The sequence below is a fragment of the Hyperolius riggenbachi genome, chromosome 10, assembly GCF_040937935.1.
Source record: "Hyperolius riggenbachi isolate aHypRig1 chromosome 10, aHypRig1.pri, whole genome shotgun sequence".
Taxonomy (NCBI): Eukaryota; Metazoa; Chordata; class Amphibia; order Anura; family Hyperoliidae; genus Hyperolius; species Hyperolius riggenbachi.
Window position 1 is genome coordinate 218953116 of NC_090655.1, and position 17504 is coordinate 218970619.

Here is a 17504-nt window from a genome sequence, read left to right on the forward strand (position 1 = left end):
TTAAATACTATCCATGTCGCCCTCCAGGTCACCATGGATAGTGGAGAAAAATGCAATTCGGCTATCGGCTATTGCTGGCAGCCAAATTACAGTGTTTTTAAAGTAATTTGTGCTCTCTCGGCGCCCAAATTACTTACTAGACGTAATTCCTATTACGGCACCGGCTGAGCCCTAATCTCTGGCGCATTTTTACAGAGCTCCACTTCCTCAACTTCCCTGTATGGTAGCCAGTTATAGGTGCCTCCAGTATAGCTAGTTAGGTATAGGTGCCCCTAGTATAAGTAGCCAGGAATAGCTGCTGTGGTAATAGGTGGCCGCAGTATAAGTAGCCAGGAAAAGGTGTAGCCACTAATAGGTGGCTGCAGTATAGGTAGCCAGGATAGGTGCAGCTAGTAATAGGGGGCCGCAATATAGTAGGTAGCCAGGAATAGGTGTAGCCAGTAATAGGTGGCTGAAGTATAGGTAGCCAGGATAGGTGCAGCTAGTAAAAGGTGGCTGCAGTATAGGTAGCCAGGGATAGGTGCAGCCAATAATAGGTGGCCGCAGTATAGGTAGCCAGGAATAGGTGGCCGCAGTATAGGTTGCCAGGAATAGGTGCAGCCAGTAATAGGTGGGCGCAGTATAGGTAGCCAGGGATAGGTGCAGCCAGTAATAGGTGGCCGCAGTATAGGTAGCCAGGAACAGGTGTAGCTAGTAATAGGTGGCTGGACTATAGGTAGCCAGAATAGGGGCAGCTAGTAATAGGGGGCCACAGTATAGAAAGCCAGGGGGGGGGGGGTTACACAGCGGCAGGGTTAAACACATACTCACTTGCCGGGGTCCTGAACGTGTGTACTTCTTCCTTCTTCCTGTTGTTGCAGTCCATCTTCTTGTAACAGTGCCCAGGGGGCGCTGTTACAGGGATAAGGAATGCAAGAACAGGAAGAAGTAGGCAATACACACACGCAAGACCCGGCAAGTGAGTATGTGTTTAACCCCACCGCTGTTCGTGTGCCCAGCGCTGCGTCGCATCCCCACTTCTGCGTCATCATTGCCACTGCGTCATCATTGCCACTGCGTTGGTACCTCATCCCTATAAATACCGGCACAAATGAATTACACATGCCTTGTGGCTAGTTAGATGCAGTTTAGGCACTGATTATGTGTGAGTAGTCCCAGAACCTGTATAACTTAGATGTGCCGGTATTTAAAGGGATGAGGTGGGAACCCTAGGCCTGGGGCCCAGAGTGTGTGGCACTGTTCACTGGACCCCTCCCTCCTCTCCCCTCTATAGTGTGTGTGTGTGTGTGTGTGTGTGTGTGTGTGTGTGTGTGTGTGTGTGTGTGTGTGTGTGTGTGTGTGTGTGTGTGTGTGTGTGTGTGTGTGTGTGTGTGTGTGTGTGTGTGTGTGTGTGTGTTTCTGTTTGGATATACTGCTCATCAAATTATTCATATAATATATATAATTTGTATGGGTAAAAATATGTATTTATGTATTTGCTTATTCTTTATCATTCCAGATTCTGTTCAGATGTTGTAATTATTACTAATGGTGAAGGTAGCTATACACGTAGTCACGCTGGGCAGATTCAATGTAGATACAAATCCCTCTTTAATCAAATCTGATTATAAGAGATTTGTTGGCTGGCCATACATTGCAGGCTGAATCTCCATCCATTTCTTGCTGATATTGATGGGGTAAAGTATGGCCCTTTGAAATGCATCACATGTGCAATGTTCATAACAAGGTATATGTGTTATGGCATAACAGGGTGTGACTTGGATGCATTATGTCACCATAAGATGTACTTGTTACTGGGTACAGTGAAGCATATTTGTTATTTTTATGTTTAATTGACAAGCATTGTAATGCACGGGTAACGAGACAGGAGCTCTTGTCTGTGGTAGTGGTGGATAGGTCAGGGGTTTGGAGGTAGATCTGGGTGTCCTCTGCGTACAGATGATGGTTAAAACACATGGAGGAGATAACCTTGTCAGTGGAGTTTGTGTATAGAGAGAACAGTAGGGGACCAAGGACCGAGCCTTGGGGACTCCCACCAAGAGGTGTTTGGGGGTGGATGAGGACTCATTGAAGGTTGTGACGGAGCAGTTGGAGAGGTAGGATGAGAGCCAGGCCAAGGCAAGGCCATGAATGCCCATGGACGGGACGAACTGGAGGAGTAAGGGATAGTTCACTGTGTCAAAAGCTGCTGAAAGGTCAAGGAGGTGGAGAATGGAGTATTTGCTTTCTGCTTTAGCTAAGGCGAGGTCATTGACCACTCTGGTGAGAGCTGTTTCGGTTGAGTGGGCATGCCGAAATCCAGATTGCAGTGGCTCCAGTAGGGAGTTTTCATTGAAGTACTGGGTCAGGTGTTTGCCTCAAAACTCCTTGAGTATCGGGTTCACAAAGGGCAGGAGGGAGATAGGGTAGTAAGGGGTCAAGGGAGGGTTTCTTGAGCAGGGGTAATACAGTGGCCTGCTTGAAGTGTGAGGGGAAGGTGCCTGTGCATAGGGAGAGGTTAAACAGGACAGTGAGGACTGGCGCCAAAGCCAGGAAGTGAGGACTGAGTAAGTCAGAAGGGACGGGGTCAAGTGAGTATATTGTGGTATGGGAAGTCTGCAGTAGGTGGTAGACTTCCTCAATGGTAGTAGGAGTGAAGTAGGTGAGGGGAGGATAGGGTTGAAGAGGAACTGGATTTGAGGGTGGTAGGAGGTGAGGATTGAAAGCTGGATATTTCCTTATGGATGGAGACAATTTGGTTGGTAAAGTTGGCGGCTAAATCTGTGGCAGAGAGAGAAGAAAGGTAGGGTGGGGAGTTAATGTTGATGTGGCACATGGCATTACAGAGAGGTTTGACCGGCTGCTGTTAACGTTTGCTTTCCAAGACATGGGTTGTTATCTGGATATGTACGGATGTACAGAGGCGCCAATAGGATAAAATATGCTAAAATCGTCTAAAACGTTCAGGATGCAGTGGTGGACCAGTCACTCCAAAACCCGACACGATGCTGTCAATTATGGTAGTTATAATTTATTCACGTACTTCTAAAACAACTGGCAACGCGTTTCACGCGCATAGCCCTGCTTCTTCAGGCAATAAACAGGAGTATCACACAGCAAGGTATGGTAGTTATAATTTATTCACATACTCCTAAAACAACTGGCAACTCTGTTACATAGGTGCCAAGCTGATTTTGGACCCCTTGATGTGTGACACTCCTGTTGTTTATTGCCTGAAGAAGCGGGACTATGCCCGTGAAACGCGTTGTGCCACCCTTCCACCATGGGTGGATATCTTGATATGTACGGATGTACAGAGGCGCCAATGGGATAAAATATGCTAAAATCGTCTAAAACGTTCAGGAGGCGGTGGTGGACCAGTCACTCCAAAAACTGACACGATGCTGTCAATTAAGGTAGTTATAATTTATTCACATACTCCTAAAACAACTGGCAACGCATTTCACGCGCATAGCCCTGCCTCTTCAGGCAATAAACAGGAGTATCACACAGCAAGGGGTCCAAAATCAGCTTGATCAGAAGTGATTATAGTGTGGAAACAACTTTCATGTTGTGAGAATAAATGGTGTGCAGTTACAAATTGTGTCGTGCATGTGGGGAACATACCCTATATATGTAGCTGAACAGGTGTTTAGGCACTAAAATCCTGTGCTGTGTGTTTGAAACTGTTTGCATTACGCATAAAATGTTTCAACTGTTTTGCAAACTAACTTGTCAGAGTGTGGGTAAAAATTGCTAAATTGTGTGCATTATTATTTAGACATAGAAATCTTTTCACTTACCCTTAAGAGGTGAAAACCTCAGGATCCTAATTAAACTTCCCCAGTCCTCTTCTTCAGCCTAGGCGATTCAGCCCCGGCATTCCTTGTAAGTATGCCAACAAAATTGTTGGCGATTGTGCAGGCACAGTAGGTGCTTTAGAACATAGCAATATTTTTCAATCTGTCCCCCCACCCGGATTTCCTTAGTACCCCTAGAAACATTTTGTGCAGCCCCTACGATTTGGTGTTAGTTGTCTGTCAGTACTGGTTCCCACAAACTGAAGAGAACAGGGGAACCCTCATTATGATCACATTGCTTCAACCTTTAGAGGTAATTAACCACACCGGGGCATTTTTTTCACCTTTTATATGATTACTAATATGTTAATTAGTAGGCTAATTTTTTTTTCTTATTAATTTTAGAACAATGCCGTACTGTCTGATCGAGAGTTGTCCAAATAGAAAAGGGAAACCAGAGTCTGGAGAAAAATTTATCTTTCACGGATTCCCAACAGCCATCGAAAATATAAGACAATGGCTAACAAACACTGGCCAACAATTCAATGATTTAGAGGCCGTAGCACAAAAAATCCTAGAGGGCAAAGATACAGATGTCTTCAGAATTTGTTCAACCCACTTTGAACAACAGTGCTACAAAATCACTTCAAAAAATAAAACTCTTCAAAAGGGTTCTGAACCGACCATATTTCTTCCATGTCCAAATAATATCTACATCAATGAAGACCAGGTTCTGAACTTCCGAAGAAGAAAACAGAAATCCAAAAACAAGGGAGAATGTTCAAGTACATGCACCCTATGTGGAAATGCTATGCCCACTGCAAAAAATATCTGCAGCAATGATGCATCCAGCCAAACAGATGTTATCACAACTGAATCATCCACCCAAACTGAAGATTTAGACAGTTCTGATTCATCAACAATTTCATTGTTTTCAGATATAAGCTTTTCACAGACTTCTGAACAAGCATATCATCTGCTTCAATTAAGCCCTCAAGAAGCAACAGAATCACAACAACAACCACCAACAATCATATTACTTCCAGAAAATCATATCAAAGGTGAAAGCAGTACATTACGAAAAAGGAGAAGATCAACGACTGAGGGAGAAGATACCGCTCCTAAAACTAAACACCAAGTTCGAGAACAGATAAATGTATCTGAAGAAATAGAAAAATCAACATCCCTGAAAGAAAAATACTTCCCATCCACTCATATTGAAGATCCACCCGATGTCACCCTTCATCCATTCATGGATGGTCTGCTTTCAACCATCGATAAAGATAATCCTGATTTTATAGCAAATGTTACAAAAATGCGAAAATTCTTAGTATTTGAATCCTGCTTAGACGAATTGATTAGTAAAGTCAAATGTCAACACTCACCATTTTGTCATCAAAAAATTGTAAAAATAAATAAACAACTACGAGGATCAGCGGTGATCGTTAGAGGAGTTTGTGAGGGTGGACATAGATTTAAAATTTTTGAATCCCAACCCAAAATAAAACGACATTATTCTGGAAACGTACTCTTAGCTGCAGGAATCGTTTGCAGTGGAGCAAATTTTACAAAAACGTATCACTTACTCAGACTTTTAGGAGTTTCTCAAATCCGTAAGGAGACTTTCTTTCACTATAAAAAACAATTCTGCTTTCCTGCAATAAATTTGACGTGGGAGACGGAGAGAAAAAAAAATTTACGAGAAGCAAGGGGAAAACCTATCACATTAGCTGGTGATGGGCAATGTGATAGCCCAGGCCACAGCGCAAAATATTGTATATACAGTCTAATGGACATTGTGACGCATAAAATCATTGATTTTGAAGTAGTACAGTCTACTCAATGTTCATCTTCCATAGCTATGGAAAAATTAGGTTTTGACATTTGCATGACTAGGGTTATCGCGGAAGGTCTAGACATCATTCTGTTTGCTTCGGATAAACATGAAGGAATACGAAAAATGATGCGTGAGAAATATGGACACATCATACACCAGTTTGATGTATGGCATTACGCTAAGAACATCAGTAAAAAAATTAGAACAGCATCCCAAAAAAAGATTAACAAAAGTTTGATTCCATGGATTGACAAAATCTACAACCACTTCTGGTGGTCAGTTCAACACTGCGAAAATAATGAAGACAAATTGAAAAAGCTTTGGCTGTCCCTTTTACATCATGTTGTTAATGAGCATGAGTGGATCAAAAATGGAAATCTGGAGAAATGTGATCATAATCCTATTACAGACACCGAACACTATCTTGGTTTCTGGCTCCACAAAAACAGTCCTGCTTACGACCGACTTGAGGCAATTGTCAATCATCATCAAATATTGGCTGATCTGAAAAACTTGATCTGGTCTTGCCATACTGGGCCTCTTAAAGTCTTCCATAGTAATGTAATCAAATATAGAACAAAACGAATACACTATGGAATGGATTCAATGAAAGCTAGAACAGTGCTTGCTGCATTATCAAACAACCACAATGTAGGGAGAAAACAGGCTGTTGTTAAAAAACAGCACAAAAACAGTGCCCCTCGTGGAAGCAAAAGATACAGATTCGTTGCACCTACAGGAAAAAAAAAATTAGTTACTCGAAAAGTCTATGACCCCAAACTATACACTTTCATTGGTCCAATTTTGGAAGACACTCTTAGAGCTTGCCAAGGCACTTTGTTGACTTCTTGGGTATCCAGTACTTCAACTTTGCCACAAAACATTGCATCTCTCCCACGTCCTGATACCCAGGAGATAATACAGATAATGCAATCTAGATTTGGCTCCAACTCTTTATTATGATTGGAAAAGAAATGTGCCTAAGAGAATTTGGAAAAATGGACTTGACTATGTCATTTTATTTCATTTTTTTTTACTTTTTTTCAATTCCACATTTTTAATGGTTTATTTATTAGTTAATTTCCTTTTGTTTGAGCAAATCATTATTGAATAACCTGCATTCTAATGTGTCTATTTTTTACATTGTAATATTTGTCTTTATCCGTAATGATAAATACAGGTCCTTCTCAAAAAATTAGCATATTGTGATAAAGTTCATTATTTTCTGTAATGTACTGATAAACATTAGACTTTCATATATTTTAGGTTCATTACACACAACTGGAGTAGTTCAAGCCTTTTATTGTTTTAATATTGATAATTTTGGCATACAGCTCATGAAAACCCAATATTCCTATCTCATAAAATTAGCATATTTCATCCGACCAATAAAAGAAAAGTGTTTTTAAAACAAAAAAAAAGTCAACCTTCAAATAATTATGTTCAGTTATGCACTCAATACTTGGTCGGAAATCCTTTTGCAGAAATGACTGCTTCAATGCGGCGTGGCATGGAGGCAATCAGCCTGTGGCACTGCTCAGGTGTCATGGAGGCCCAAGATGCTTCGTTAGCAGCCTTAAGCTCATCCAGAGTGTTGGCTCTTGCGTCTCTCAACTTTCTCTTCACAATATCCCACAGATTCTCTATTGGGTTCAGGTCAGGAGAGTTGGCAGGCCAATTGAGCACAGTAATACCAGTGGTTTTGGCACTGTGAGCAGGTGCCAGGTCGTGCTGAAAAATGAAATCTTCATCTCCATAAAGCTTTTCAGCAGATGGAAGTATGAATTGCTCCAAAATCTCCTGATGGCTAGCTGCATTGACCCTGCCCTTGATAAAACACAGTGGACCAACACCAGCAGCTGACATGGCACCCCAGACCATCGCTGACTGTGGGTACTTGACACTGGACTTCAGGCATTTTGGCATTTTCCTTTACCCAGTCTTCCTCCAGACTCTGGCACTTTGATTTCCGAATGACATGCAAAAGTTGCTTTCATCCGAAAAAAGTACTTTGGACCACTGAGCAACAGTCCAGTGCTGCTTCTCTATAGCCCAGGTCAGGCGCTTCTGCCGCTGTTTCTGGTTCAAAAGTGGCTTGACCTGGGGAATGCGGCACCTGTAGCCCATTTCCTGCACACGCCTGTACACGGTGGCTCTGGATGTTTCTACTCCAGACTCAGTCCACTGCTTCCGCAGGTCCCCCAAGGTCTGGAATCGGCCCTTCTCCACAATCTTCCTCAGGGTCCGGTCACCTCTTCTCGTTGTGCAGCATTTTCTGCCACACTTTTTTTTTCTTCCCACAGACTTCCCACTGAGGCGCCTTGATACAGCACTCTGGAAAACAGCTTATTCGTTCAGAAATTCCTTTCTGTGTCTTACCCTCTTGCTTGAGGGTGTCAATGATGGCCTTCTGGACAGCAGTCAGGGCGGCAGTCTTATCCATGATTGCGGTTTTGAGTAATGAACCAGGCTGGGAGTTTTTAAAAGCCTCAGGAATCTTTTGCAGGTGTTTAGAGTTAATTAGTTGATTCAGATGATTAGGTTAATAGCTCGTTTAGAGAACCTTTTCATGATATGCTAATTTTTTTGCAATAGGAATTTTGGGTTTTCATGAGCTGTATGCCAAAATCATCAATATTAAAACAATAAAAGGCTTCAACTACTTCAGTTGTGTGTAATGAATCTAAAATATATGAAAGTCTAATGTTTATCAGTACATTACAGAAAATAATGAACTTTATCACAATATGCTAATTTTTGAGAAGGACCTGTATATACTTCAGATAAAAATCTCTGCTGTGTGTACAGAGAAACAGTGATGTTCACTTAAAGGGAAGGTTCAGGGAGGGTGGAGAAAAAATAAAAATCAATTTCCACTTACCTGGGGCTTCCTCCAGCCCGTGGCAGGCAGGAGGTGCCCTCGCCGCCGCTCTGCAGGCTCCCGGTGGCCGACCCGACCTGGCCAGGCCGGCTGCCAGGTCGGGCTCTTCTGCGCTCCAAGTCCTGGCACTTCTGCGTCCCACGCCGGCGCTCTGACGTCATCGGACGTCCGCCGGGCTGTACTGCGCATGCGGAGACCACCGGGAGCCTGCGGAGCGGCGGCGAGGGCACCTCCTGCCTGCCACAGGCTGGAGGAAGCCCCAGGTAAGTGGAAATTGATTTTTATTTTTTCTCCACCCTCCCTGAACCTTCCCTTTAACAAAATCACCTTTTAGTCCATTCAACATAATGTCGCTACATGTATCACATTTGCACAGTAGCACTTTATTTTACCTAACATAGCTGTGTCCTTTGCATAATTATCCACATAGTGTCACTATGCAGGTGTAACCTTACTACAACCAAGTCAATCTATATTTTTTGCCAGTCATGTACGCTGTCAATGGAAAAGCCAGTTTGAAACTTCAGTACAATTCAGATGTTTGAACCCATGCAAGTAAATATTCTATAACAGCGTTGTGTTTTGGCATACAATAAACTATTTATTTCAATGACCCATATGCAGTGGTTCCCAACCTTCTTAAAGTCATGACACGTCACACCAAATGCTCAGACCTCTGTGACACATCAACCCTCCCCCCAAAATAAAACACCCTCGGACTCAGTATAGGTAGGTAAGTAGCCAGGTATAGGTGCCCCCAGTATAGATAGCCAGGAGTAGGTGCACTCAAGATAGGTAGTGAGGTGTAGGTGCCCTCAGTATAGGTAGCGAGGTGTGGGTACCTCCAGGATAGGTAGCAAGGTTTAGTTGCTCTCTGATTAGGTAGCGAGCTGTAGGTGCACTCAGGATAGACAGCCTGGAGTAGGTGCCTTCAGGATAGGTAGTGAGGTGTAGGTGCCCTCAGTATAGATAGCTAAGAATAGGAGCCCCCAGTAGCAGTATGTGCTGGCAGTGGGTCACTTACCAGCTCCATGTGTTCCAGCGCTTTCTCCCTCCATGATTCTCTGCATATGCTATGTGTATAGTTAGAGCAGGGCTACAAGAAAATGGCCACCGTTGTCTGCATTTGTGGACATCGGCGGCCATTTTCTTGAAGCCCTGCTCTAAATAGACGAGGTGGATCTCAGAAGCAAGACTGGAATAAAGCAGGGAAACACGTCAAGTAGCAATGCATAGCTTGTGCTGCCACGACACATGAATTTGTCGCGGCATACTGGTTGGGAATCACTGCTAATATATATTAATACTTTGCCTTTGATAATGAATTGGTTATTTATATAACCATTGTTAATGATTTACGGTAATCTACTGTAATTTCATTTTAGCTCCATGCCCTGCTGCCTGCCCCAAACCAAAAACGCCACCACCCAGAATTTCTACTTTTCAAACTCTCCGTACCCCCAAAGTCCACAGACAATATTTTATCAGCATGATCACAACTCACTTGTGGATTTTCCTTGTGTTTCATTGGAAAAAGCAGACCCCTAATGGTTCCAGTCAACTTCAAAGACACAGACTCATAGTGCCTGAGTTGTAGAGCAGACCCAAAAGGGCTGTGCTATTTCTGAATGAGCCTGAGGAACATTGTACTACTGTGCCTGAACACAGCGATGGGGTATAGTGTTTATATTTACATTTTTGTTCAAGAGGTCCCAGTGGTGGAAGGCATCTGCCAAGGACAACTGATGAAGACTCTTAAAGGGGAACTGAAGAGAGAGGAATATGGAGGCTGCCATGTTTATTTCCTTTTAAGCAATACCAGTTGCCTGGCAGCCCTGCTGATCCTCTGCCTCTAATACTATTAGCCATAGCCCCTGAACAAGCATGCAGCAGATCAGGTGTTTCAGACTTTAAAGTCAGATCTGACAAGACTAGCTGCATGCTTGTTTCTGGTGTTATTCAGATACTACTGCAGAGAAATAGACCAGCATGGCTGCCAGGCAACTGGTATTGATTAAAAGGAAATAAATATGGCAGCCTCTGTATACCTCTTACTTCAGTTCCCCTTTCAAGGACACAGAGTCTTCTCCTTTTTCAAAGATGAATAATGCTCGGTACACACTATGCCATTTTCTCTCCAAATAATGGTGGAAACAATTATTTCTAACGTACAATTCTATTTTATTTTTATTTTTTTCTTAGCAATGTTGATTGGTAGTGACCAGATAGCAGATAAAAATGATTCATAAATCATATTGGGCCTGTTGTGAATAACCGCTTGGTTTGTCAATATGAATTAAGGCTAGCGATGATGGGCAGATTCGACCCAGAGACAAATATCTTTCTTATCGAATCTGATAAGAGAGAGATCTGTCAGCTGCTCATACACCACAGGCCGATTCCCAATCAATTTCATGCTGAAATCGATCCGGAATCCGCCCTGTGCGCTGCCTCTCCACTGTGTCCCCCTAATGCCCGCCATGCCAAAGTGTATCAATTACCTGTCCACGGCCTCTGCTGGCCCCCCGCTGCTCAGGGCGCATTCTCCTCTTCCGCATACATGCGCGCCCCACGTGGTTCCTAGTAAGGGTGTGTGTGTGTGTGATCACACGCGCGCCCTTACCAGGAAACCCACATGGCTGTATGGAGAGGAGAATGTGCCCGGAGCAGTGGGGACAAGCGGAGGCCGCAGACAGGTAATGTATACACTTTGGCATGGCGGGCTTTAGGGGGGGACATAGCGGTGAGGTGGTGGATGGTTTAGTCGGGAAATTGCACGTCATTCCCGCCACGCATTGGACCAACCAACTTTGGCCTGACATCTTGCAGCATGCTCTAACGACAATGCAACCAATTTCCACCCTGAAATTGGTCGCTTTGTCGGTCGGGCATGGACTTGGCGGCACCAGCTTTCATCCAATTCGATTATAATCGAATTGAATGGTAGATCGACCACAAAGTCGCCTTATGACGCAACGCTATGTGGCATCACATGATGGTGTAGCCAATGTGAGGATGATGGTGGTGTACTCTTGAAGAAAAATGTTGGCACTGGCACCATGGGAGCCTCTCACATGATAATGGTAGAGCCTACCTCCCCTTACCCCCCAAATGCCCCAGCATTCCCCATTCAGCTTAAACCTTATAAATAATAGACACGGACTACTAGGCATTGGATCAATTTAAGGCCATAGCAGCCCCTTCTTTATTTAGCCTATTAACAATTTTTCCAAAAACAAAATAGATAACCACAACATAACCAAAAAACGATATCCACCAAGAGCTGGGGTAAAAGGGGTCCGGAGGCACCGAAACTCGAAATCCAAAGTACCCGTGTGGCATGCAGCCTTGAACCGGCCCCCAGCCGCGTAGCTCGGCTCGGGGACAGCTGCATGCCCCAAAGTCGTCTCTCTCTTGATTCCCTTTAACGCACCGGATTTGTCCCGTGACAGATCTCCTTCCCAAGGCACTGACCTCCGGAGCCCCCCTTTCTACCCCTCCGGCTGCAATGACAAAACAATGACATACCACACAAACAACATAAAGGGAGGGAGGGAGGGAGCTTCTTCTCCTACGCTGCTCTAACCGGAAGTGCCCGCCCCCTAACATCCGCCGCCTGCCCGGGAAAACTTGGGACTCCCTCTTCCTACGCTGCCCGCCCCCTTCCTATACTACTACCTACCAAACCATCCGCCCACCCCCAATTAACCCTGCACTAACCGGGGAGACGGCTACCCCATCATGCCCGGGCCCTCCGCACTTCTCTGGCTCCGGCTACAGGCCCTATCTTGATAATGGTAGAGCCTACCTCCCCTTACCCCCCAAATGCCCCAGCATTCCCCACTCAGCTTAAACCTTATAAATAATAGACACGGACTACTAGGCATTGGATTAATTTAAGGCCATAGCAGCCCCTTCTTTATTTAGCCTATTAACAATTTTTCCAAAAACAAAATAGATAACCACAACATAACCAAAAAACGATATCCACCAAGAGCTGGGGTAAAAGGGGTCCGGAGGCACCGAAACTCGAAATCCAAAGTACCCGTGTGGCATGCAGCCTTGAACCGGCCCCCAGCCGCGTAGCTCGGCTCGGGGACAGCTGCATGCCCCAAAGTCGTCTCTCTCTTGATTCCCTTTAACGCACCGGATTTGTCCCGTGACAGATCTCCTTCCCAAGGCACTGACCTCCGGAGCCCCCCTTTCTACCCCTCCACCACGACAAGGGCGTGACCCCTTATGCCCTTGAGGCCCCCAACCTCAGAGCTCTCTGGATCCCATCTTCGACACCCAGAGCCCATAAGTCCATCCCTATATCATTAAGATGAACCCCGTCTTTTCTCAAGAACAGTCCGATCTCTTCTTCTAACTCAAAGTGTCGTATGGCCAACCCCCCATTCCTAATAAAGAACCTAGCCACCTCCTTATTTAGCTTAATTCTGGCCTTATTGATTTTCTGAACCGACTTTGCCAGCCTCCAGTAACCCCGGGCCACTATGTCTGACCACACCACGATGGTTTCTGGAAAAAGGGAACGGACTCTCAAAAAATCGAACTTCATCTCCCTAATGACCAATCTGGTGGACCTAGCGGCCAGGTCATTGCCCCCAACATGCAAGATGAGGATATCAGGGGCCCTATCCATGCGCGCTAACTTATGCAGCTCCGGCAAAAGGCTGGGCCACACCATCCCAGGGAAACCTATCCACCGGATACGCACCTGATCCCTGGGAAAGCCGAGCTGCCGGCCTTCAGGCCTGACATCGGCCCTTCTCGCTCCTCTGCTGACGTAGGAGTGCCCCACGATCCAGACCACCACCTGCGGACCTGCAACAAAAGAAACAAAAACTGACAACAATTGCCCCGTTCCCCGAAACCACTACCCCCTAGATTAGATGGGGTCTAATATAAGACCTATACCGAGCTGACTCCCAACGTCCGATCTGCTTGATGACCCCTTCACTCAATCCCCACCTTGACGCCTCAGTAGCTGCCCCAATACGGAAAGAGTGGGAGGCAAACTCCAGGAAAGGGAGGCCGAGCTGGCCCAAACATTTTCGAAATACCGCGGTAAACTGAAAACGGGACATAGACGTGCTGTCCATGTGGACCAAAAATACCGGTGCCTGTGAGGGGCGTGCCGACATAAACCTCTGCACGTTTAACAGAGGGCATAATGGACCGCCAATCTGGAACAGCGTAATGGTCCGGCCCCTGCCCCGTTGGTTGGTTTTTGAACGTGGTAAATAAATGACCACCGTATCAGCGAGGACCTTAACATGTTCCGCCAGAATGCCTCCCACTCCCAATTTATTCCTACTTACTAATTCCCCGATTCTAAAAGCACCAAAAAAGGCCAGCACAAATGCGGTCTGAAATAGGCCGCACTCATAGCTTGAGGAACATAAGTCTGGCAGCACCGCCGCCAGCCTGCCCAACAATTCAAATGTGACCGGGCGTCTAGCCTCCCTGCGAATTGTTCCCACCCTGTACCCCTTCAGTGCCTGTTTTACCCGAAAATCTTTAGTGACATCTAATAACCCCCTAACCTTAAACCAAAAAGCCAATGCTGACAATTTCTTGACCACCGCTGACGCCGAAATACCCTCCACAAAATTGGTACCCAGGAAATATAACAACAAACACAGTCGCTCCTCATCTGACGCGCAGCCGCCCACTTGTACCATCAAAACGTCCCACGCGTTCCATACCAGCGTGTACGCTGCCGTAGACGACTCAGACAAGGATCTCCCGATCATACAGGATACCGCTCGAAAGGAATCTTCCACGCCGCTGACGGGCAAGGAACCCCACGTTCTTCCGCCATGGGAACCGCCGCCCGGAATCTGTCCCACTGGAATCGAGAAAGTGCGTCAGCGACCACGTTATCAACCCCTGGCAGATGTACAGCAAACAAATAAATATTAAACCGCAAGCAGTCCAAGACCAACTGCCGCATCAGGCTTAACACCGGTGGAGAGGACGCCGAACAGCTGTTGATCGCCGAGACCACCCCCATGTTGTCACAGTTGATCTTGACTCGCCTATTGGCTAGCTGCCTTCCCCAAATCTGAACCGCCACCACTATGGGGAAGAGCTCCAACAAAACCAGATTGGAAGTAAATCCCGCCTCCACCCAGGACCTATCCCAAGGAACCGCACACCATCGACCTGCGAAAAAGGCCCCGAAACCATGGGCGCCCGACGCATCCGTGAACAGCTCTAACTCCGAGTTACTCACCGTTTCCTGCATCCATAGAGACTTGCAATTGAAATCTGCCAAGAAAATCAACCACACCTGCAGGTCCGCCTTGAGATCCGCCGTTAAACGAATGCGGTGGTGTGGCGCTGATATCCCCGCGGTCGCCATAGCCAAACGCCTGCAGAATATACGCCCCATGGGCATTATTCTGCAGGCAAAATTTAACTTACCTAGCATGGACTGTATCTCCCGCAACGTCATTTTCTTGCTACGAACCGCGGCCAAAATGATATCCTTTAGGTTCTCCACCTTGTCAGTCGGCAAACTACATTCCATAGCAACGGTATCTATGGTAATGCCTAGAAATTTTAGCGACGTGACCGGGCCCTCTGTCTTATCCTCCGCGAGTGGGACCCCGAAGCGTTCGCAGACGTGCCGCATGTTGGCCAACGCATATGCACAATCAGGGGAACCTGCTGCTCCCATAAATAAAAAATCGTCGAGATAATGGATAATTGATGACACGCTCGACACATCCTTTACGACCCACTCCAAAAACGTGCTAAACCGCTCAAAGTACGCGCAAGAAATGGAGCACCCCATGGGTAGGCACCGGTCCACGAAATACTCACCTTTCCAAAAACAACCCAACAAACGAAAACCGGAAGGATGAACGGGTAGCAGCCGAAAAGCCGACTCGATGTCGGTTTTTGCCAACCATGATCCTTGACCCAAACGCCTGACCCAGCCTAAGGCCGTGTCGAATGAAGTGTACACCACTGACGTATCATCGCCTAACAAACCATCGTTAACCGACGAACCCCGAGGAAACGACAAATGATGTATTAGTCGAAACGACCCCGGTTCTTTTTTAGGAACCACGCCCAACGGGGACACAATCAAATCAACTAATGGCCGAGAAGTAAACGGCCCAGCCAAACGACCCACTGCCACTTCCTTCGCAAGCTTCATATCCACGACGCCTGGGAACTCATAAGCAGACTTCAAATTCCTAAAAGGGGGGTCCGACCGCAATAAGCAACTGCTAGGGATCCGGAAACCCTCCTCGAAACCTGCCCTCAAAAATTCGGCCACTTCCCGCTCAGGATACCTGTTTAGGAAGCGCGCCATCTCTACCCCCTTCACCGGCGTCGTCCCTCTTACGTGTAGAATCCCCAGACTTTGCCCTTCAATGCTTGTAGCACCTGGAAGCCGCATGTGAGCCTCCGCAATTGGAGCACTCGTGCTTAAAGCGGCAGGACTGACCAAAACGACAGGATCCGTCGTTAAATTGCCAGCAGATGCCCTTTCCTCGGGTAGCCAGCTGGCCAGCGGGGGCCGACCCGCCGGCAACCGCGGGAAAGGACTGAGTCGCTCTGGCTGGGATCATCAACCGCATCCACAAGGTAATATCCTTGTGATCCCAGCGGATCACAGGCCTTACCGCCTTCTCCTGCCTGAACTGCTCGTCATACCGCAGCCAAGCGTTCCCGCCGTACGACCGATGAGCCTCCCCGATTGAGTCCATGTAACCAAACAGCGCCGAGCAGTGCTCGGGCTGTTTCTCCTCAATCACGCTTGCCATGATTGAAAAGGCCTGGAACCAGTTCTGGAACGTGCGGGGAATCAATCTGTAACGCCTTTCCTCCTCCCTCTTTTTTTCGTCCGGCTTGCCCTTATCTAGATTAAATTTTTCCAGCTGAAGGAGCGAAAATATCTCGATATATTCGCCCTTCCAGATTCTTTCTTTCACTTCTTGCTTCAAATGGGAACCTAGAAGGCCATTGAAGCAAATGTAAAGCTCCGCGTGCGATGCATCAGCTAAGCGCACCTGGCCCGCCCCACTGGATAAGGAAGAATCGCCCCCTGTACCCTCAGTCTGCACCGCCACCTCCGACTGCACACTAACCAAGCCTGGCATAATAGGTTGGGCCGCCTGAACCACCCCTTGCGTGACCTGTCCCACCGACTGGGGCACGGGAGCCCCAAACGGTGCCAACCCCGCGTGCGATACCGGTGACGCCACCACTGGGGGTGCGGGTGCCCAGACCCCCACTGGTGACAGGGGTGACCCGGGTGGTAACAAAACCGACGCCCCCGCCCCGGAAGGTGGAGGCTGCGCCTGCGCTAACTGCGACCCTAATCCTGCCGTCAAACCGCCAGCCCCTCCTTGACGTCCCCCACAAATCCCCAACAATAACGTGGCTAGAGCATTAACTGCGGCTAAATTGGCCTCACCTGGCTGCTCCGGACGCATGTCCCTGCCAGCCGTCATACCGGATCCACTCGCTGTAGCGACATCCTCATCTGCTGCCGAGTCACCTTCAGAAGCAGAGCCGCCCCCGGATGCCAGGCCCCTGCCTCGCTGGTCTTGCCGTGTCTGTTGCCGCTGCGTGCCGCCGTCCGACTTGCGCTTCTTTTTTGCCGATCCCCCCGACTTGCTTCTGCCTGCCGAGCTCCTGTTCTCCCCCTGGGTCCGGTGGGCTGCCGCCGCGGAAGGAGGGGCGGCACCCGTGGGGTGATGGTCCTTGCGCTGGGCCCGCTTAGTCTGGCGCGCCGCGCGGGGACTAAGGGCCGCATCCACTCCGGCTGCTTGCTGGTGGGAGGAGCTGGCCGCGCTGGATGGCCCTTCCCCCGCTGACTCCCGTTGTTGGCTGGGATTCCTCCCGCTGGGCCCCCGGGTTTTGGGAGGGCGCTTTGCTGGGGGGGGGCGGAGGGTCCCTTAAGGGGCTCCCTGAGCGACGCCGCGCTCCATCATGGGGCTCTGGGCTAAGCCTCTCCGGAGGCCTGGACTGTCTCCTCTCT

General features: G+C 47.4%; 1 protein-coding gene across 5 annotated transcripts in view; it reads left to right on the forward strand.

Annotated features, from left to right (window-relative positions):
• LOC137534519 (uncharacterized) overlaps window positions 1-17504 on the forward strand; it is a 75161-nt gene that overhangs the window by 16743 nt on the left and 40914 nt on the right. For 2 of the 5 annotated variants that reach the window (XM_068256055.1, XM_068256054.1), the window contains one exon: window positions 4185-6766. The exons of the other annotated variants lie outside the window; for them this stretch is intronic. In XM_068256055.1, coding sequence (XP_068112156.1) covers window positions 4189-6579 — 2391 coding nt within the window. In that variant the 5' untranslated portion in view covers window positions 4185-4188 and the 3' untranslated portion in view covers window positions 6580-6766. Of the gene's footprint in view, window positions 1-4184; window positions 6767-17504 lie in introns of those variants that run through there. 5 annotated transcript variants of the gene reach the window in all.